A 23,642-nucleotide genomic window follows, 5' to 3' on the forward strand; every position below is an offset into this window, starting at 1 on the left:
GTATAGGCCTATATCAGTGGCTAATATGTCCAACTCTGGTCTACACACCACCTGTTTACCCACATACTTGACCACACACTGTAAAAGATCAATCCAGACTTGTTCTCAACTATGTAAAAAGCTCTTACCGTCCACACAGGCTGGCATGGCTCTTGTCGTCCCAGCGATCTGTCCCTTCTTACAGGCGCACCGTGCAGTCTGTCTGGCGATGGTCCGTCTGGGCTGACTGCTGTCCCTGTCCAGCATCACAATCTCACATGTCCCCGCCGCCAGTTGACCTGAAAGTGACATCACATAGACAGGACATTATGTCAAAGTGGCAGAACATACTCTATTAGGGAAAAAGTAGAACCATACAGGGTTCTTCAGTTTGTCCCCATAGGGGAACCCTTTTTTGTGCTAAGTAGAAACCGTTCTTCATAGAACCCCCTGTAAATGGTTCTACCAAGAAACTTCTATGAAGTGTTCTGCCTAGAACCATCTACAAAGGGTTCTACCAAGAACACTTTTATCCTCTAAAGGTTCTTCCTAGAACCCTCTATGAATAGTTCTACCAACATTATTAACAAAATGTAAGTAACTCTTTATGACAATACATTACATACATTACATACAGTAAGGCTTTCTTTGAGGGCCTAGTTATACCCGAAAGGCACCCGCAGAACTCGGCTAGGCGAAGTAAATGTCTGTGCCTTGCATACATACTTAAAATACCCTTGCTTGAAACACGAGACAAAAGCAGCGATTTTACTGTTCGTTCCTCTTGAGATGCCGTAGCAACAACCTAGCCAGTATACACTTCATCAAAATAGTCAGAATGAATCTAAGATAAATCAAGAAATCTGTCATTAATTTAGATGTTTTTGCCAAGGAGGTCTTAGCCACGCAATTTTACATCTACTAAGATGTTTGGTGCAGTATTTCTCAAGTGAAAAAATGAACTAGTTATCTCTTGTTGAATGAAAACAAACACTTCATTGAAGAATCCCATCCAAAGTTCCCACTCCTACTAAGAGTAGTACTGTTGACCAATCAACGACGAAGGGGCTACCAAACCTCGACTTGTCTCAAGAAAAAATATGTACAGTACCAGTCAAAAGTTTGGACACACCTACTTAATCAACGTTTTTTTTTTTTTTTTTTTTCTACATTGTAGAATAATAGTGAAGACATCAAAACTATGAAAAAACACATATGGAATCATATAGTAACCAAAAAAGTGTTAAACCAATCAAAATATACTTTGTATTATTCAAATTAGCCACCCTTCGCCTTGATCCGCTCTCCTCCGTCCTCTCTCGCCTCCTTTGGAAAAAGTTCAAAGGTAATCGAGGAGAGGCAGTGGGGAGAACGTGGATGAAAATAAAATAAATGTGTAAAGTGATAAAAACAAATTAAGCTCGATTTGAAGACATTTTATTGATAAAAACAATATGCCACTTATCGTTTTAAACGTATGCATGCTTTTCTCCTCCGTGAAAAAACAAAAGCTGATTCAAAGTAGTGATGTTACGTTTGATACCGGAGCTCCGAGACGTGTCGAAATCGCTAAGCAGTTTACTTCAAAGCGGTGTGCCGATGCCTGTATCACTTTATCAGAAACACATGAACAATGACGTCCGAAGCTTCGTTTCATCGAACAACCACCTGATTGATTTGGTAGAAGACAAAAAGGCTACGCTATGCATGCTCTCCGGCTTGTGGGACGTCATCTATAATAATTTGGCAGCTCTCAACCACTTATCGGTTTCCAGGTCATGGAGGACGGAGGAGAGAGGGTGGAGGACAGACTTTTGCCCAAATGAGAAAAGGCCCTGGTTTACAGGCAACATCAGGAGCATATTCATTATGGAAACCGTTTAAAAAATAAATTGAAGGTTCCTCCCTGTTTCATTCCATTTGCTTCCGTTTAATAAACATTTTGCAACAGAATTGGCACAATGAATATACCTCAGCAACCCCAGTCCTGCAAACGACATTATGCTAGCTTGCAAAGTGAGGTATACCTCCAGAGTGAGATTATTCAACAACTGGAACCTTTAATCACTCACAATCTGCATTCAGAAGTACTGTCAGGGTTTGAGACTAACTGTTTTTGAGACTACCTAAAAAATCGAAACTGGAACAACCATCTCAGTAACGGGTGCAATAAATCCAACTACTAACAGTTTGGATTAGTTGAGAAAAATGTATGTTATTTATCATTGTATTGAATAAGATTAATCAACCAATATATGTACATACAAAACATATACTGAAAGAAACAATTCTGAAAATCAATATGCAATAGAACATGCTGGGAAATGTTATAAAGATGGGAGTGGTTTTCAGTGTTTTATGCTACACAGAGTACAAATAGCACAATCACACTCAACTCTGGTTATTAAAACCAACAGTGGGGTTATGTTACACCACTGAGTGTTGTTCATTTAACTCGACACTAAAAATATTTCACTGAAAAATCAACACAATGTAAAACTGGCCAATTTGATGTGTACCATAAAATACAATGCTGGTTCACTCATACATACTCCCTTTGATTCTCCTACTCTCTGCACAATAAAATCACAGAAAATACTAATTTGAAAGACAGAAATCATGGCAAGATATCAACTACATCAGTACTGTATATGTAAAATGATTTAAGGGAATACCAGATACATGCACAAATATTCCCATATAAACTCAGCAAAAAAAGAAACGCCCTCTCACTGTGAACTGCATTTATTTTCAGCAAACTTAACGTGCAAATATTTGTAGGATCATAACAAGATTCAACAACTGAGACACAAACTGAACAAGTTCCATAGACATGTGACTAACAGAAATGGAATAATGTGTCCCTGAACAAAGGGGGGATCAAAATCAAAAGTAACAGTCAGTATCTGGTGTGGCAACCAGCTGCATTAAGTACTGCAGTGCATCACCTCCTCATGGACTGCACCAGATTTGCCAGTTCTTGCTGTGAGATGTTACCTCACTCTTCCACCAAGGCACCTGCAAGTTCCTGGACATTTCTGGGGGGGAATGGCCCTAGCCCCACCCTCCAATCCAACAGGTCCTAGATGTTCTCAATGGGATTAAGACACGATGTGCTCAATGGGATTAAGACGCGGGCTCTTCACTGGCCATGTGAGAACATTGACATTCCTGTCTTGCAGGAAATCACGCACAGAACGAGCAGTATGGCTGGTGGCATTGTCATGCTGGAGGGTCATGTCAGGATGAGCCTGCAGGAAGAGTACCACATGAGGGCGGAGGATGTCTTCCCTGTAACGCACAGTGTTGAGATTGCCTGCAATTACCACAAGCTCAGTCCGATGATGCTGTGACACACTGCCCCAGACCATGACAGACCCTCCACCTCCAAATCGATCCTGCTTCAGAGTACAGACCTCAGTGTAACGCTCATTCCTTCAACGATAGATTCGAACCCGACCATCACCCCTGGTGAGACAAAACCGTGACTCATCAGCGAAGAGCACTTTTTGCCAGTCCTGTCTCGTCCAGCGACGGTGGGTTTGTGCCCATAGGCGACGTTGTTGCTGGTGATGTCTGGTGAGGACCTGTCTTACAACAGGCCGACAAGCCCTCAGTCCAGCCTCTCTCAGCCTATTGCAGACTGTCTGAGCACTGATGAAGGAATTGTGCGTTCCTGGTGTAACTCAGGCAGTTGTTGTTGCCATCCTGTACCTGTCCCGCAGGTGTGATGTTCGGATGTAGCAATCCTGTGCAGGGCTTGTTACACGTGCTCTACCACTGCGAGGCAGATCAGCTGTCTGTCCTGTCTCCCTGTAGCGCTGTCTTAGGCGTCTCACAGTATGGACATTACAATTTATTGCCCTGGCCACATCTGCAGTCCTCATGCCTCCTTGCAGCATGCCTAAGGCACGTTCACGCAGATGAGCTTGCACCCTGGGCATATTTCTTTTGGTGTTTTTCAGTCAGTAGAAAGGCCTCCTTAGTGTCCTAAGTTTTCATAACTGTGACCTTAATTGCCTACCGTCTGAAAGCTGTTAGTGTCTTAACGACCGTTCCACAGGTGCATGTTCATTAATTGTTTATGGTTCATTGAACAAGCATGGGAAACAGTGTTTAAACCCTTTACAATGAAGATCTGTGAAGTTATTTGCATTTTTACAAATTATCTTTGAAAGACATGGTCCTGAAAAAGCGACGTTTCTTTTTTTGCTGAGTTTAGGATTCAGTTTAAAACATTCTCACGCCTAACTTTTTTAACTTATCAGATTACTCAAACTCCTGATGTTAAAGTTTAAAACTGAGGTAAACTCTGGTGCACAATTTAAAAGCTTATTCAAATTCAGAAGGGTTCTATATAGAACTCGTCTTGCCTTCCAAAGAATCCTTCTTGGCTTCCAAATAATCATCAAAGAACCTTTTCTTCCAAAAACAGTTCTTAGGATGTTTAAGGTTCTAGAACCCTTTGCCTTACAAAGAAACTCCCAACTAACATGACCACATTGGCCCCATGTGGGTATTTGGTGGGCAAGGTGTTTGGGGGCTAGAACCCACAAATATTTGGGTGCGTGATAGTAAAAACTTTGTTGACTATCTAATACAATGTAAGGGGCAGCCGATCCAAAAGGGTTAGCTTACTTCAGGCGAAGTGAGGGCTGCCCTTGGGGCCAATGTTGGGCCGATGAGCAAAGGCATATTGGCCCAATGTTGGCAGCCTACATTGGTCCAATGTTTTAACCCGCATTGGGTCCACATAGTCCCAATGTGGGTATGTTTGCTGGGAAAATATGGGTTTATATGGGCTTATTTAGGCAAACTGAGGGCTGCCCTAACCAGAAATGGGATTCCCACACTGGGCCAATGTGGAGCCGATAAGCAAAGGCACATCTGCCTAATGTGGGCAGCCTACGTGGGGACAATATTTTAACCTGCATTTAACCTACCAATGTAGACATGTTTGCTGTGCCTTGAACCCTTTCCCTCCGCAAGTAATCATTTTGGAAGCCTTTTTTTCTAAGAGTGTAAGCACATAAACATCGCAGAAGTGTGTGCAGTATTGTTCTATGAGGAAAAGCATGAACATGCTCAATGCAGATGTAAGAAAGAAGACAAGGAGAGGACACATTTTGAGTATTGAGATGCACCCAATATTGAGAAAAAGCTAATATAGCAGTCTAGACAATCACTTAAGAGGGCATGTTGGAGGAATGTTTTTTATTCTAATACTTATTAGACCCCCATTGGAAACCACCAGACTTTACCCCATGGTATTTCTTATACATTTTTCATTAATTGTACATTTTTTATTGCCCTATCTCCATGGACGTGTTGCAATCGTTATCCATGAATTAAATATGAATACTGATGAACCCTCTAATCACAGTTCAGCCTCCACCTCACTTCCTGATTCATTCAATCAGGTGACCTCTGATCTTTAATCAACATCTTGCTGTTCACCCATCAACCGCATGCGCACATACATACATACATACATACATACATACATACATACATACATACATACATACATACATACATACATACATACATACATACATACATACATACATACAGTTGAAGTCGGAAGTTTACATTCACTTAGGTTGGAGTCATTAAAACTCATTTTTCAACCACTCCACAAATTTCTTGTTAACAAACTATAGTCTTGTCAAGTCGGTTAGGACATCTACATGACACAAGTAATATTTCCAACAACTGTTTACAGACAGATTATTTCACTTATAATTCACTGTATCACAATTCCAGTGGGTCATAAAATTATGTCATGGTTTTAGAAGCTTCTGATAGGCTAATTGACATCATTTGAGTCAATTGGAGGTGTACCTGTGGATGTATTTCAAGGCCTACCTTCAAACTCAGTGCCTCTTTGCTTGACATCATGGGAAAATCAAAAGAAATCAGCCAAGACATCAGAAAAAAAAATTGTAGACCTCCACAAGTCTGGTTCATCCTTAGGAGCAATTTCCAAACGCCTGAAGGTACCATGTTCATCTGTACAAACAATAGTACGCAAGTACAAACACCATGGGACCACGCAGCCATCATACCGCTCAGGAAGGAGGTGCGTTCTGTCTCCTAGAGATAAATGTACTTTGGTGCTAAAAGTGCAAATCAATCCCAGAACAACAGCAAAGGACCTTGTGAAGATGCTGGAGGAAACAGGTTACCTGAAACGTTTGACCCAAGTTAAACAATTTTAAAGGCAATGCTACCAAATACTAATTGAGCGTATGTAAACTGCTGACCCACTGGGAATGTGATGAAAGAAATAAAAACTGAAATAAATCATAAAAATAAATAAAAATAAATAAAAATAAAATAAAAACTGAAATAAATCATTCTCTAAATGTATTTGGCTAAGGTGTATGTAAACTTTTGACTTCAACTGTGTGTGTGTGTGTGTGTGTGTGTGTGTGTGTGTGTGTGTGTGTGTGTGTGTGTGTGTGTGTGTGTGTGTGTGTTGTAATAATAAAAAAATCCTTTTTTTTATTGTTCATCCTGAAAGATTTGCCTATTTCTGCTCATCACATTGAAGCACACATCCCAGGCTCCCTAGAACACACACACACACACACACACACACACACACACACACACACACACACACACACACACACAATCCTCTGACTCCCTCCCCTTGCTGCTCACCCATTAACCCCGGACTGTGTTGGGGGCCCCAGGTCTCATCCGGCGAGGGTTATCAGGGCCAGGAATTGGTAAATGTGATTGGCAACAGGGTCAGAGGTGTGATTTAATCTGGCCCTTAGTCACCACAGAAACATAATTAACTACCGGGTCATTCTCAGGGTAATGGTGATCCATCAAGAATGCGATGCTAGAATGCTGTGGAGACGAATTTGCAGTGGAATGGTGTGCGGACAGGGGTTGCCTATTACTTTAAACGCAGATTGTGTGTGTGTGTGTGTGTGTGTGTGTGTGTGTGTGTGTGTGTGTGTGTGTGTGTGTGTGTGTGTGTGTGTGTGTGTGTGTGTGTGTGTGTGTGTGTGTGTGTGTGTGTGTGTGTGTGTGTTCTAGGGAGCCTGGGATGTGTGCTTCAATGTGATGAGCAGAAATGGGCAAATCTTTCAGGATGAACAATAAAAAAATAAAAAATAAAAAATTATTTTTATATATATATATATATATATATATATATATATATATATATAAACAGCATGAACACTTTGTACTTGTGGCTCACTTGTGTATGCTTTAGCCTGTGCATCTGTCAAGGTAGAGAGGTAAACAAACCCATACTGTGGTACAGCATGTTACAAAGAGGACACTAAGTATTTTACTTAACCTGCATATCAAAATAAACTACAAAATAATTCTAATTTGAAATATATTTCAGTAAAATACATAAAATCTTGTATTTTTATATGAAGAAATACATTGGCAAATAGCCGTCCCGAACAGCAACAACATTCTCAGTAACGGTTACTGAAAAGTTTAACTTTTTATGACTGTGATATGTTGTTGTTTATCTATCTTAGTTTAATACAAGACAGACTGCTCAATGACCAAAATGTAAATGTATGTATATGTGAAAATGAACATGCCAAAATGAACTGCAAAGCAGACTGGTTATTATTATTGGCCTTGTTTTTAGGGTGGAGCTCATTGGAATAATACTTGCTTTTTTTTACATATGCATTTATATTTAGTTCATTTAGCAGACACTTTTATCACGCCATAGTGCGTTCAGCCACACCTGTTGCTGACAGGTGTATGAAATCGAGCACACAGCTATGCAATCTCCATAGACAAACATTGGCAGTAGAATGGCCTTACTGAAGACCTCATTGACTTTCAACGTGACACCGTCACAGGATGCCACCTTTGCAACAAGTCAGTTCGTCCCTGCCCTGCTAGTTTCTGCCCTGCTAGAGCTGTTATTGCGAAGTGGAAACATCAAGAAACAACAACAGCTCAGCTGCGAAGTGGTAGGCCACACAAGCTCACAGAACGGGAACGCTACCTGCCCAAATGCATTGTGCCAACTGTAAAGTTTGGTGGAGGAGGAATAATTGTCTGGGACTGTTTTTCATGGTTTGGGCTAGGCCCCTAAATTGCAGTTTAAGTTAACACTACAGCATTCTAGACAATTCTGCACTTCCAACTTTGTGGCAAAAGTTTAGAGAAGGCCCTTTCCTGTTTCAGCATGAAAGGGCACAAAGTGAAGTCCATACAGAAATGGTTTGTCGAGATCAGTGTCATAGAACTTGACAGGCCTGCACAGCACCCTGAACTCAACCCCATCAAACACCGCTGGGATGAATTGGAACTTCGACTGCAAGCCAGGCCTAATCGCCCAACATATAGAAGTAAGCCTTCCCAAAAGAGCGGAGACTGTTATTGCAACAAAGTGGAGAACAAAGCCACATTAATACCTGTGATTTTGGAATGAGATGTTTAACAAGCAAATGTCCACATACTTCTTGCCATGTGGTGTATCACTTGGTACAGGACTCTCACTAACAGGTGCAACAAATATAGCACTTACAAGGCACGCCTTAAAATATGTTAATGAGACAGCGATTCTTTCTCCTCCCACAATATTTCTCCACGATGCGCCATAATTTACAGTATGCTGCAGTAAATAAACTGCTAAAAAAAAGGGAACACTTAAACAACACATCCTAGATCTGAATGAAAGAAATAATCTTATTAAATACTTTTTTCTTTACATAGTTGAATGTGCTGACAACAAAATCACACAAAAATAATCAATGGAAATCCAATTTATCAACCCATGGAGGTCTGGATTTGGAGTCACACTCAAAATTAAAGTGGAAAACCACACTACAGGCTGATCCAACTTTGATGTTATGTCCTTAAAACAAGTCAAAATGAGGCTCAGTAGTGTGTGTGGCCTCCACGTGCCTGTATGACCTCCCTACAATGCCTGGGCATGCTCCTGATGAGGTGGCGGATGGTCTCCTGAGGGATCTCCTCCCAGACCTGGACTAAAGCATCCGCCAACTCCTGGACAGTCTGTGGTGCAACGTGGCGTAAGTGGATGGAGCGAGACATGATGTCCCAGATGTGCTCAATTGGATTCAGGTCTGGGGAATGGGCGGGCCAGTCCATAGCATCAATGCCTTCCTCTTGCAGGAACTGCTGACACACTCCAGCCACATGAGGTCTAGCATTGTCTTGCATTAGGAGGAACCCAGGGCCAACCGCACCATATGGTCTCACAAGGGGTCTGAGGATCTCATCTCGGTACCTAATGGCAGTCAGGCTACCTCTGGCGAGCACATGGAGGGCTGTGCTCGCCAGAGGGGGGCTGGGCTGTGCGGCCCCCCAAAGAAATGCCACCCCACACCATGACTGACCCACCGCCAAACCGGTCATGCTGGAGGATGTTGCAGGCAGCAGAACGTTCTCCACGGCGTCTCCAGACTCTGTCACGTCTGTCACGTTCTCAGTGTGAACCTGCTTTCATTTGTGAAGAGCACAGGGTGCCAGTGGCGAATTTGCCAATCTTGGTGTTCTCTGGCAAATGCCAAACGTCCTGCACGGTGGTGGGCTGTAAGCACAACCCCCACCTGTGGACGTCGGGCCCTCATAACACCCTCATGGAGTCTGTTTCTGACCGTTTGAGCAGACACATGCACATTTGTGGCCTGCTGGAGGTCATTTTGCAGGGCTCTTGCAGTGCTTCTCCTGCTCCTCCTTGCACAAAGGCGGAGGTAGCGGTCCTGCTGCTGGGTTGTTGCCCTCCTACGGCCTCCTCCACGTCTCCTGATGTACTGGCCTGTCTCCTGGTAGCGCCTCCATGCTCTGGACACTACGCTGACAGACACAGCAAACCTTCTTGCCACAGCTCGCATTGATGTGCCATCCTGGATGAGCTGCACTACCTGAGCCACTTGTGTGGGTTGTAGACTCCGTCTCATGCTACCACTAGCGTGAAAGCACCACCAGAATTCAAAAGTGACCAAAACATCAGCCAGGAAGCATAGGAACTGAGAAGTGGTCTGTGGTCCCCACCTGCAGAACCACTCCTTTATTGGGGGTGTCTTGCTAATTGCCTATCATTTCCACCTGTTGTCTATTCCATTTGCACAACAGCATGTGACATTTATTGTCAATCAGTGTTGCTTCCTAAGTGGACAGTTTGATTTCACAGAAGTGTGATTGACTTGGAGTTACATTGTGTTGTTTAAGTGTTCCCTTTATTTTTTTGAGCAGTGTATATAACAAAACAGCAATATAGTACTTCATTGTTGAACGGTATTGAAAATCAGCAATTGCTAATAGTGAATATTTCATTTGGCATATATATATATATATATATATTACACCATACAAACTGATATTTGGCGTTTATACCACTTGCACTTCAGGCCTTAACAAAGGCTTCTAAACTGACAGCGATGACAGGGCAAAACATGCCACAAATCTGTTCCCTATATAAATGTGATTGCTGGAGAACTACAACCACATATAATTTAAATTGGTACAGCACTCTCACTAACGGGTGGGACAAAAATAGCCAAAATGTGTTAATGACTGAGAAACAACAACACCATATACTTACTAGCGATCAACATTTTTTAGGCACTCCAAAAATGCAGTATGGTACTGTAATTTTCAATTGGCCATTCAGGTACTGTAGTGACTCAGGACAAGGTTTGTAGAATTCCTAAAATACATTCTCACTCACGGGTGCAAACAATACAGCCAATTACAAGGCATGCCTTAAATTATGTTAATGAGCCAGTGACTCTGTCCTGCCCACAACATTTACCCACAATGCACCATAATTAATACTGTAACACACATTTATGGTATTTTACTGTGCATTCAACAGTGTTTTACTGTAAAAATTACAGAACGGTCTTAGTGTGCTGTAAAACAAATGTAAGGTATTTTATTGTGCATTCTACAGTAATCTACTGTATTCAGTTTATACAATATCATACTGTTGAAAATTACAAAAACATCTAACAGTTCCCACCTTATAAGAGCCAAAAGCTACAAATGTAGATCTTTCTTTGTAAAGACAGGAGGAAAACATCTCACCAGCACATACCTGTATCTTTAATGATAAATTGATGCAGATCTGCAGAGACAGAACACAGGGCTGTGATGTCTTGTGTTACGTTGTGATGGTTTTTGATGGGGTTGTGATGTTGGCTGCCTTTGCACCATGTCATAATGTATGATGAGGGGTTTTTAATCTCTGACTGTGTCCTTCCCAGCAGGAGCCTATGACTAAAAAACAATGTGAGAGCTCAAGATTTCAATTCATCCTCCCCCTTCTCATCCTCTTCTTTCTTCTGCCTCTCTCACTTGTCTTCCTCTGCTGTTAAATCACATTTTACTTAACTTCCTCTTCATCCCTGTCTCTTTATTCTCCCTCTCTCCTTTGTCTTCCTCTGTTCTTCATCAGACATTTCACTTAACTTCCTTCTCTTTCTTCTCCCATCTTCTCCACCTTCCCCTTCTTTTCCTCTGCTCTGCTCTTCATCCCAGGTTTCTCTTAACTCTCTTCTCCTCCTATTTCATCTCCCTCTCTCCCTTGTCTTCCTCTGCTCTTCATCACACGTTTCACTTCACTCCCTCACCTCCTCTCAGACTTTCCATTTATTCATCTCCTCCTTCCTTTTCTCCCCCTTCTCTTCCTCTGCTCTTTATCACATGTTACACTTAACACCCTTCCTCCTCCTCCTACCCCTCCTCCACTTCCTCTTCCTCCTCCCTGCCTCTCCAGATGATGCAGGATAATGACTTGTCATGTGTGCGTTGCATCAGGCACAGCTGCAGAGTTAGTTTTATTTTTACACTCTTGTACAAAGGAACCACTCACTACCTCTCCCTCTGTCAGAGCCCCCTGTGAAATAATAATGTATTTCTTCACTGAAGCTGAGAACATTTCCGTGCCCACCATTGTCTCATTATATATAATATGTGGATCACTTTGGAGCTGGAGCACATTGTGTCATAGAGGCAAAAAGAGCAAGAGTGACTTTTATGAATGTCTCCAGCTGCTTTTAGCTAGACAGAGTACCTCTCCAGTCTTGCTCCACTGTTTTACTATTAATGATTGGTAATCTACAGTCCAAATGGATTCCTTTGTATACTGGTGATGGGTGTGAAGAATATATCTTGTGTTGCATCCATCTCATGGATTTGTTTTAAAAGAATGGTGTCCATTCCACAAGCATCTCTATGAGACTGAATAATCCACACACGAATGGATGTCACATACAGTCACATATACTGAGACACATTGTTAAAATGGTTGAACAAAACTAACATGTTAGCCCGATTGATGTATGATTTTTCTGTCCTGTTGTCATCTGGGCAGGCGAGATAGCTGATTAAAATGTATGTGTCCGGCCCTTCAGCGAAATGAAACCTCCATCAACAACATAGAAGATGGATTAACTTGGCCAGGCATACAACTTAATACACAGCAAGATTATTGACATGCTCCTTTCCTCTATTATTTCTTTGTGCGATCCCAGAAACACATTAGGATTGCCCTTTTGTACCAGGTCATTTGACAAACGTCCATTGCAGCAGCGAGTATACAAGGCCAGAATGCGTGATTGATTTTACGTTCATGTCAACGCCTTTGTGCCCCTTTTATTTTTTTATTTAAACTTTATTTAACTCGGCAAGTCCGTTAAGAACAAATTCTTATTTACAATGACAGCCTAACAGAGAACAGTAGGTTAACTGCTTTATTCAGGGGCAGAACGACAGATTTTTACATTCACTGTGTGCATCTTTAAGTGTGAATCTGATTAATCAAATACTTGCTATTTATAAGTCGAGTGGTTCGTGTTTTTATTTTTCTGCCAGGAAAATGTAAAAAGGTAATAAAAAACAGAAAATTACATGGTTTCAAAAACTGCTGGAAGTCATGTATAGTACTCACTCAGTCTGTATGTATTCTGTCGTTTTACATTCCCATTTCAGTATATTTCCAGTTTCCATTCTATTCAACTCAAATGTAAATTCCGATTCCATTCAGATGCGACTTGGGGAAAAAATAGAAGCAAAGAAACATTATTTTGCTAATTACCACTTAAATTCTTGGCATCTGGTGCTGCATGTAGCCCTCGTGGCGGTATTTTAGTACAGTTCAAACTAGATAACGATCCACTGGAGTACAGCATATTCCCCCCAACATTACAATGCCTAAAAAAAATAAACTACTCTGAGCCACTCAGCAACAAAATAACAATGTGTTCCAGAGCAGATAAGGCAACTCCAGTGACTTTCATTCACTATCAATCTTTACTGTATGGGAAGAGCACTCAGTATCTGCAAGTACAGGCTCTATACAACCAGAGAGGAGAGATCACAGAGGGCTAGCAGCACTACTCTGCATCATCCTCACCCTGACCCAGTCAACGGCCAACTAGACAGGGCAGAACAGTACACATTCATAACACATTCATGCAATACAGCCTAAGATAAGTAATTTCGACAATGTCTTGGCAATATTTGTGATGAGCAATCCATCACACACGCACTCAACTACATTATGCCAAAATACATAATGTCCTTCAGGGAAGTGTGGCAAGAACTGTAATTAAAGTTTAAGTGCATCACCATCTAGTCTTAGCCTTGCTAGTTAGACAGTGTGCACTGCAAGTCAGATTCCTTTGTAGGTTTCATTCTACCCATGGAGCTAGTTGTTACTCTTACCACTGTTGCCTTGGACACGACTTTAATTATTTTGGGAGTTTAGGCACAGGTTGCACTTTGTGGTAAATGCAGGCAATAAATATAATTTGATTGATGTATCTCCAAACATAAGAATGGTGATGGTGTGAATACAGTACACTCTTAGCAAAAAAGGTACAGTGGTTCCTCAATTAAAGGTTTTGAGCTTATGCCGTGACCATTTGTGGTAGATAATGGCAGATTGTGGTAAATTGCGTCATTCTGTCATTGCACCACATTATCACAAGGGGGCGATAGAACGCCGATCTATCGGTAGTCTAAACTGTGGCACAAGTTGACTATCTTTTCGTAAATTAATGGAGGTGTGAATGTTTCAGTCTGAAGGTCTCTCTTCTCTGTCACTGCATCAGGCAGCATCAGGCAAAACAAAGTTAGAGTTGAGAGAGAACTTGGGTAAATACAATGGCACAATTACACTTGACATGTGGACTGACGATTATCAAAAAATATGCATAGTGGGCTTTTGGTTTCTCTCCCTCTAAAAACAGAAATAAATCATTCTAAATAACAAACTGGCTTTATTTACCACAGTGTGATAGCCCCTCTCCTTCTTTGCTGGTGTGAAGAAGAAAGTGAACGAAAGAAAGTCCAGTGAGGATAGGGAGGGGAAAAAGTTGCCAATATTTTCAAGACCTGAGCTACTTCATTTATTTATGAAATGTTCTAGTTTATTTAGGCAATTGAATATACCAGTTTAGGCTTGGCCTATTTAGTAGGCTATTTCGCAGCATAAAGCTATATTTGTCAGCATTAAGCTGAGTGACTCACTCATTGCTTTGGATCAAAATAAATAAGTACCAACATTCTTTCTGATAGTCTTTAATAAAGAAATGTTTTGACCAAGTTAATCTGCTCATGTTTTGCGTGTTCAATTATTTGTGACATTGGTTGATTTTAATACATTTTAATACTTCTGACAGCCAAATTTCTAACTCCACCCGTAACTTTTGGATGTTATAACATTCCCAGAAGGCATGGATTATTATAACCTAATGAAAAATGAACCTGGTAATCTCATTTGATTTACTGCAGGCCTAAGACCTATGGGTTTAACCTTCTGAATTAATGATTAAATTGAAGATAGAAGCCGCCTCTTAATGAGTTCCAAGAGCCGATCCATTAACCAACAAAATAATATCAATTTATTTAGCCTAATTGTTTTTATGACTACAGACAGTAGGCTGTTATTCCTCTTTTCCTCCCTGCATTAATTAATTTGTCTGCATGTCTATTCAACATTTGGTTAAAAAGATTTCTTCAAATTGCTGTGCAGGAAAAGGATGTCATCCACCGTGCCTGGACGCAGGCTCGCAGCTGGCTTCTCTCTGAAACCACACATCCATCTGAAGGTGACTCTTTATCCATCGTGTCTGGTCCCAGGCTAACAGCTGACTTCTCTCTGAAACCACACATCCATCTGAAGGTGACTCTTTATCCACCGTGCCTGGTCCCAGGCTAACAGCTGGCTTCTCTCTGAAACCACACATCCATCTGAAGGTGACTCTTTATCCATCGTGCCTGGTCCCAGGCTAACAGCTGGCTTCTCTCTGAAACCACACATCCATCTGAAGGTGACTCTTTATCCATCGTGTCTGGTCCCAGGCTAACAGCTGACTTCTCTCTGAAACCACACATCCATCTGAAGGTGACTCTTTATCCACCGTGCCTGGTCCCAGGCTAACAGCTGGCTTCTCTCTGAAACCACACATCCATCTGAAGGTGACTCTTTATCCATCGTGCCTGGTCCCAGGCTAACAGCTGGCTTCTCTCTGAAACCACACATCCATCTGAAGGTGACTCTTTATCCACCGTGCCTGGTCCCAGGCTAACAGCTGGCTTCTCTCTGAAACCACACATCCATCTGAAGGTGACTCTTTATCCACCGTGCCTGGTCCCAGGCTAACAGCTGGCTTCTCTCTGAAACCACACATCCATCTGAAGGTGACTCTTTATCCATCGTGCCTGGTCCCAGGCTCACAGCTGGCTTCTCTCTGAAACCACACATCCATCTGAAGGTGACTCTTTATCCACCGTGCCTGGTCCCAGGCTAACAGCTGGCTTCTCTCTGAAACCACACATCCATCTGAAGGTGACTCTTTATCCATCGTGCCTGGTCCCAGGCTAACAGCTGGCTTCTCTCTGAAACCACACATCCATCTGAAGGTGACTCTTTATCCACCGTGCCTGGTCCCAGGCTAACAGCTGGCTTCTCTCTGAAACCACACATCCATCTGAAGATGTCTCTTTATCCACCGTGCCTGGTCCCAGGCTAACAGCTGGCTTCTCTCTGAAACCACACATCCATCTGAAGGTGACTCTTTATCCACCGTGCCTGGTCCCAGGCTCACAGCTGGCTTCTCTCTGAAATCACACATCCATCTGAAGATGTCTCTTTATCCACCGTGCCTGGTCCCAGGCTAACAGCTGGCTTCTCTCTGAAACCACACATCCATCTGAAGGTGACTCTTTATCCACCGTGCCTGGTCCCAGGCTCACAGCTGGCTTCTCTCTGAAACCACACATCCATCTGAAGGTGACTCTTTATCCATCGTGCCTGGTCCCAGGCTAACAGCTGGCTTCTCTCTGAAACCACACATCCATCTGAAGGTGACTCTTTATCCATCGTGCCTGGTCCCATGCTAACAGATCGCTTCTCTCTGAAACCACACATCCACCGTGCCTGGTCCCAGGCTCACAGCTGGCTTCTCTCTGAAACCACACATCCACCGTGCCTGGTCCCAGGCTCACAGCTGGCTTCTCTCTGAAACCACACATCCACCGTGCCTGGTCCCAGGCTCACAGCTGGCTTCTCTCTGAAACCACACATCCACCGTGCCTGGTCCCAGGCTCACAGCTGGCTTCTCTCTGAAATCATACATCCATCTGAAGGTGACGCTTTATCCCTTGGAACCACACAAATACCAGGTGGACAGTAGGCCTCTTGAAGCAATAAAGGAACCATATAAAGTTATTCAGTTTGTCCCCATAGGGGAACCATTTTTGGTTCTAGGTGGAACCCTTTGAACCCTCTATGTAGGGTACTTCATAGAACCCCCCCTGTAAGTGGTTCTACCTAAAATTCTCTATGAAGGGTTTTAGGCAGAAGTTTAAAGTTTTGACGTCACACGCACAAGTACAAGGAAATGGCTTTCTTGAAAGCGCTAAACCCAACAATGCAGTAATCAATAACAATGCAATAATAAAAATAACATAAGGTAGAGAAACTATGTAAGCATACTATATATATATATATATAGTCAGTCAGTTCTAGTACCATATTTACAATGTGCAGGGATACTGGAGTGATGGAGGTAGATACAGTATGTACATGATAAGGTGTCTAGGCATCAGGATACCATAAAGAGTAGCAGCAGTGTATATGATGATTGTATGTGAGTGGGTGTGCGTGTGTGTTTGGATTAGTTTAGAAAATTGAATGCTATTTATTAATCAATCTATGTACATCACTGTACATGAAAAATACATATTGAAACAAACAATTGTGAAAATCAACATGCAATAGAGCATGCTGGGAAATATGATTGATTGTGATTGTCTGCGTTGTTGGGAAAGGGCTTGTTAGTAAACATTTCACAGTAAAGTCTACACCGGTTGTATTCGCATGTGGCAAATAACATTTGATGCGCGTTGTTTTGATTGTGTCATTTTGACTCTGTGTAGATAAAAACAATCACAAAACTATTTTACACCACTGAGTGTAAAGTTAATCTAACTCCTGAATCAACACAAAAAATATTACACTGAAAAATCAACACAACGTAAAAAACTGGCCAATTTGCTGTGTACCATACAATACACTGCTAGTTCACTCATACTCCCTTCTATTCTCCCGCTCTCTGCACAATAAAATCACAGAAAATACTAATTTGAAAGACAGAAATCATGGCAAAGATATCAACTATGTCAGTACTGTATATGTAAGATGATTAAGAAAATAGCAGATACATGCACAAATATTCCCCTATACTGTAGGTACAGTTTAAAACATTCTCACACCTATTTTAAAAAATGTATCAGATTACTCAAACTCCTGATGTTGAAGTTTAAACACTGAGGTAAACTCTAATGCTCAGGCACTATTTGAAAGAATAAAAATACAATAAATAAGCTTATTCAGATTTAAAAGAGTTCTCTGTAGAACCCTTCTTGACTTCCAAAGAATCATCTTCCAAAAATGGTTCTTAGGATTTTAAAGGTTCTAGGTTCTAGGTTCTGTATTTTTATGGCTTGCAAAGAACTCTCCTTATCCAAAAACGGTTCTTATTTTCTAAGAGTTTATGATGAGATCAGTGAGCCTGAGCCCCTGATGATGTGAATAATGTTCGACTCCATCACCTCACCATCACACTCTGCCAAAGAGAGCGGAGGGAGGGAAATATCTATGCTCACACACTCATACACATTCCTGCCAAAATCCCTCTGGAAAACACCAAGAAAACACAGTGGGCAGAGTCCATTCTATCTCTGCCCACCAGTCCCAAAGTAACATGCAGCCATGTCCAGCTCTCACACACACACACACACACACACACACACACACACACACACACACACACACACACACACACACACACACACACACACACACACACACACACACACACCAAGTGATTTTACAGAGGACTGTATTAATAAACTACAGTAGCGTACAGCTGTTCACAGAGAGACAAAGATACAGAGCCAACAACAAGCTGAGTTGTCTGAAATCTAATTTGGACACAAACTGTAAATGAGTGAAACGTTGATGATGCTCCCTGCCCTCGGGCCTGGCGTGGCAGATTTAAATGAAGCCTTTTAACAAGCATAATAAAGGGCTGTAAGAGCCAGCACACAGTCAGCACAGCTTCCCTACACAGCAAACCTCTAGGTGGGTGAGCGGCACACCACCCACGGGTCTCATCCTGACACACACAAATGGGAATGTTATGTACACACACAGACGCATATAGACGTGCATGAATGCATGCAGGCACACAAACACACAGACACACACAGACACACACTACTCTTACTGCCCACCCAGCATGAAACAGTACATCAGCTTCATACAGTATGGGGCTGACAATATACAGCCATAGACTGCATGCTGTTGGAAAAAGAGAGATCAGAAAGGGGCAGCTTGGGCCACTAAAGCGCTGGGCAAAGAGGAGAAATATTAGCTCTGTCCAGAAATCACAATCAGAAAAGCAAAAAGGGAAAGTGCTGTCTGTCCAATCTAGTTTGGGGAAGTGTGGTTGTTTGGAGCGGAAAGTGGCGGAGCACTTCACTTGCTATTGCCCTGTCTCTGGCCAGGTGATTTTATTTTCTCGCTCCCGAAAATACTGGAATGTGTGCGCACACAAACACACACAATATATAATATATGCCATTTAGCTGACGCTAATATGCGACTTACAGTCATGCGTACACACATTTTCCATATAGGTGGCCCAGTGGACATCAAACCCATGATCCATGCATTGCAAGCACCATGCTCAACCAACTGAGCCACAGAGGACCACACACACACACAGAAGCACTGGTAAACCTGCAGTCTAAGTAACATTGGCTACATTTACACTGGTAGCCCAAATCTTTTTTTTTTTTACTAATTGGTCTTTTGACTAATCAGATCAGCTCTAAAAAAAGGTATGATGTGAAAAGATCTGATGTGATTGATGAAAATACCAATAAGTGGAATAAATATCAGAATTGGGCTGCCTGTCTAAACGCAGCCATCTAGAGGTATTGAGTCAGACAACCTTCTGCAGTATAAGCTATGTGCTTCAAGGGATAGTTCAGGCAAATTAAAACACATTGCTGTTCATCACAATGCTAATCTCTGCTCCTGTTATACACAACATACACAGGGTGTATACACATCATTTAATATATGAGCTCTGTCTGAAAATACATCTAAATGAATTAGTATCTACCAGGCAAGTATCTTTTCATAAGGATGGTAGCCTATGGAGTATGGAGTATGCTTGTTTCCCACGAGGGGCAATCTTTTCCTCCGTGTTAGTCTTTAAGAATAATGAATTCTTGTAATAGCATGATTCTGGCTTGGAACATTTAAATGAATGTTGATCAATTAAAACGGTGGATGACGGGAAAACAAATGACCCTGATCACCCTAACGCTACACACACACAAACAACCCCCCCCCCTCCCCCGCCCACACACACACTTATACACACAAAGCACCACTGCAATAAAACACATTTTCCAATCCCTGAGGATCCACAAATGGGGCCAGGCATGCAAGTCCCTTAAACGCCACTGTGATTTCAAAGGTTAAACCTCCATCTGAAACTAAACACCATGTCTCAGCCCTCAGGGCCAGGGGGAAGGATAGAGAGGCCACCCTTACGTACGCAATTTAACTGTGGCAGCAAAAGCCTATAATCAGGCCTAGTTGGGATGTGTTTGTAATTGGAGTGTGTGTGTGTATGTGTGTGTTTGTATCCGAGTGCGCCTGAACGTGCACGTGTGTGTGGCTGTCTGGGAGTAGTGCGAGTCCATGACTTCTTTCATGGAGGGTTGATCAGCATTCATCCGGAGGACTCAGGGACTCCAAACCAGCCTTCCTTTAATCTCTCTCTCTCATTCAGCTGGCCCCTCACTGTGGCTCAGCTGTGTGATAAAGAATGCTCACATTCTCCCTCCATCTCTATCCCTTTCCATTTCTCTTATTCCATTTCTCTAATTTTCTCTCTCGGTCAGACAGTTGGTTGGAAGGTATCTCTCTCCCTTTCTCTCTCACTCACAAACCCTAACATATCAGGGGAAATATTAGATATCTTTTCAAACAAGTACACAAACACAAATCCTCATAAAATATTTGCCCAATTATTGACTTGCATCAACACCAATAAAACGGTCCCATCCCATGCCTATAATACTTCAAAGTTGGGGAGAATATAAGTGTGTTATGGTGCTGTCGGTTACCCCAGTTAACGACAGCTCTATTCTAACCTCCAGGCAGTCAGTTCACCACTCAGCCAGCTAATCCTCCCACTCCCTGCCTGCCATTCTCTTCTCCCAGAATAACGATGAGCTTCACTCCACAAAGCCTTTCTCCTAATCATCCCAATGACGGGTCTGACAACTGACTGTATGACAATGAAAAACACACACAGAGCATGGAACACAGCTCATGTCAACGTCTGAGAGGATTGTTTCGATGACTTCAATTCAACGCACCGAACTCCCTCTGTGTGTCACCAAATGAGACTTGTCTCTGCACTGTCTGCAATATCCTATCTAGGCTCGGAAATAGAGCCATTTGTAATACAAGAAGAGAGGAGTATTTTTATTTTCTATTGACTGGGCTTTTATAGATGAGTAGTAATTATTCTGAGACATGTATGGCTAGCTGGGGGAATGTGCGGTGAGGTAACATAGAAACAGTCATGTTATTCAGACACAGAAATAAGCACAGATATTGTGTTGTCACCAGGTGGCAAGTACATACAGTCTTTGAGGAAATAATGAAACAGTGTGAGAGAACCTCTGTTGAAACCCAATGACAACACACATACACCTGATTCAATTAACAATTATCTAAACTGAAGACCATGAACTAGATCGACCATGACAATTCGAATACATGATTAGTGTATTGATGGAATCAGGTGTACTACATAAAGCTGAGCTGGAACAAGCACCTGCACATAGTACAGTCCTTTACTATAGATGTAGCAATTTGAGACAGTTTGCTACACCAGGAAAATAATCCTGCAGCAAAAAGAAATGTTAATGATTATGTGGATTAGAAGTATTTTACATTTTTGTAGGGGTTGATACATTTTTTCTTAGGGCAAATCAAGTATGACATTTTAAAGTCGAAATTACTTTAGAAGCCTTTTTAAACCTAAAATAGACTAGAGGTTTGCATTTCCTGCTGTGCAGGAAAATTCTCAGCAACAAAAGAGTGATCAAATTAAGATCCTACACCTGTAACCCAGCTAGGCTACTGTTTCTATCGGACAGAAATGGGGTATGTTTCTTGGTTGAGCCGGAACAGCCTCAAGTAATTAGGGATGCCCCCATCTGGTTCGCCCCTGGAGATGGTGTGTGTGAGATGGTGGTGGTGGTTTGCCACTAGGGGCTGTCAGTCACTCAGTCACCCCACTGACATGTCACGCTGATGGGCATCTGACTAGCAGCCCCACCCCACTATCGCAGAGAGACCCACAAGGGGAGCTGAATCTACACATCTGTTTCTGGGCCTTTGATATTCTATTCTATTTTATTCTACACTCAAAAAACATCCCTGTGTTTGACATGCAGAACCAGACACCACACTGCAGAAGCATCCAACTGCAAAAGCACCATCATCAACAAACACAACAACATAAAAATCAAACCACCTCTTATATTTCAATGTTATGGCTGAAAAGCAGTTTGGCCAGACATTTGCTCATGAATATTTAGTTCTACGTATGCATTAGCTCGGTTTAGTAGCAGTACCAGCTATAAGATTTATGAGTATGGGAGGTGATTATAGAGCAGGAGCAGGACTGTGTCCCAAATGGCACCCTATTCCCTACATAAGTAGTGCACTAAATGGGGAATAGGGGAATAGGATGCCATTTGGGACGCAGCCCTGGAGGAATGTCACCCGCCCACAGGCATGAAGAACAGACGTTACAAAACAATGAAGACCAGGCGGTAGTTTTAGGGCCTTATTAACCATTCGGTCTATCCAAGCAACTTCTCTCCATGTACCTTAGTTGGATTGTGTGTGTAGATTCCATTATAGGCCTACTTTTCACCGATTATGTATTTGCATCGCATTGACTCAAATGGAAAGGTGGGGTTTGTAGATAAAATAACTTGAAATCATAGATGCCATGGAGTCAAATGTAAACACAAGTCTCACATAGGCCTACTTAGCTGTGCCATACATTATAAAGTCCTTCAATATCCAATTGACTTCTAAAGTGGTTGAAGGGAAAAAGAAGCAGAGCACAGAAATAGCATCAAATGACTATGCAATAACCTTGCAGTAATTTCAGGGCCCTGTGTGTGTGTGTGAGGTGAATTCCCCGGGAGCTAAAGTATGCCCATCTCGCCATCTCCCCTCTGGTGTGTGTGTTGTGCGTGTTAGTGTACCGCGATAACAAACCTCTATCGCCTGGCCGTTCACACAGAGATAGGGCCACCACACGCTTCAGGTGCAACCAAGGTGCAGGGAAATATTCACCTCTGAGAGCAAGGAAAGAGCTGACAGGTATGGAAAGGCAGCCCAACTCACTACTGTCTTCTCAGTACTAGAAGCTGTTTATTTGCAGAAAACATTTGATAAATCAATTTATTAATTTTAGACACGTCTCACCACTGTTGCGCTCTCCAAACTCCTGCCATTTCATTGTGCTTTGTTTCCCAATCATAAATGTTTGTTAATATTTCCCCACAACTTTAAATGTAATTTCTGTTAAATCTTTATTACATATAATCTTACAATAATCGCGAGTGTTTCACCATTTCATTTTATTACCGTTTATTGTTGCATTTAATTGACCAATTCCTATCCTGAATGGCGATGTTTGAAGTGCACATGGACATTCCTTAAACTCACGTGGTAGACGTTCATTTTATTTCCATCAAATGTGTTTGTTTGCAGTTAGTCCTTGGAGCTCCTTGTCTCTGTCAAATGTTGTGTACCTGTGAAAATTGTGCATGAGCGAGCTGCTGAGTTCAAATACTTATGCGTGGCCTCCCCATTAGGACACCAATGGGAGAGTTGAATTAGACTGAACCAGGGTGCATCGGATTATGGCCCACCTCATGAGCGGTCCAACCAGAGAGGGTGAGGAAGTTTTTCCCCAAAAGTTTTTCAGACCAGTTACTGTACATAAATCCTTGTAGCCTACTGATGTCTACTAATTATTTTATTAGTAGTCTATATTATTGGTAATAGT

General features: G+C 42.1%; 1 protein-coding gene across 2 annotated transcripts in view; it reads right to left on the reverse strand.

Moving 5' to 3' along the window:
• Window positions 1-23,642, reverse strand: part of tafa5a (TAFA chemokine like family member 5a) — a 172,868-nt gene that overhangs the window by 89,440 nt on the left and 59,786 nt on the right. For both annotated transcript variants that reach the window (XM_014152786.2, XM_014152787.2), the window contains exon 2: window positions 129-278. In XM_014152786.2, coding sequence (XP_014008261.1) covers window positions 129-278 — 150 coding nt within the window. The remainder of the gene's footprint in view (window positions 1-128; window positions 279-23,642) is intronic.

Source organism: Salmo salar, chromosome ssa17 (assembly GCF_905237065.1).
Source record: "Salmo salar chromosome ssa17, Ssal_v3.1, whole genome shotgun sequence".
In the NCBI taxonomy this organism is placed as follows: Eukaryota; Metazoa; Chordata; class Actinopteri; order Salmoniformes; family Salmonidae; genus Salmo; species Salmo salar.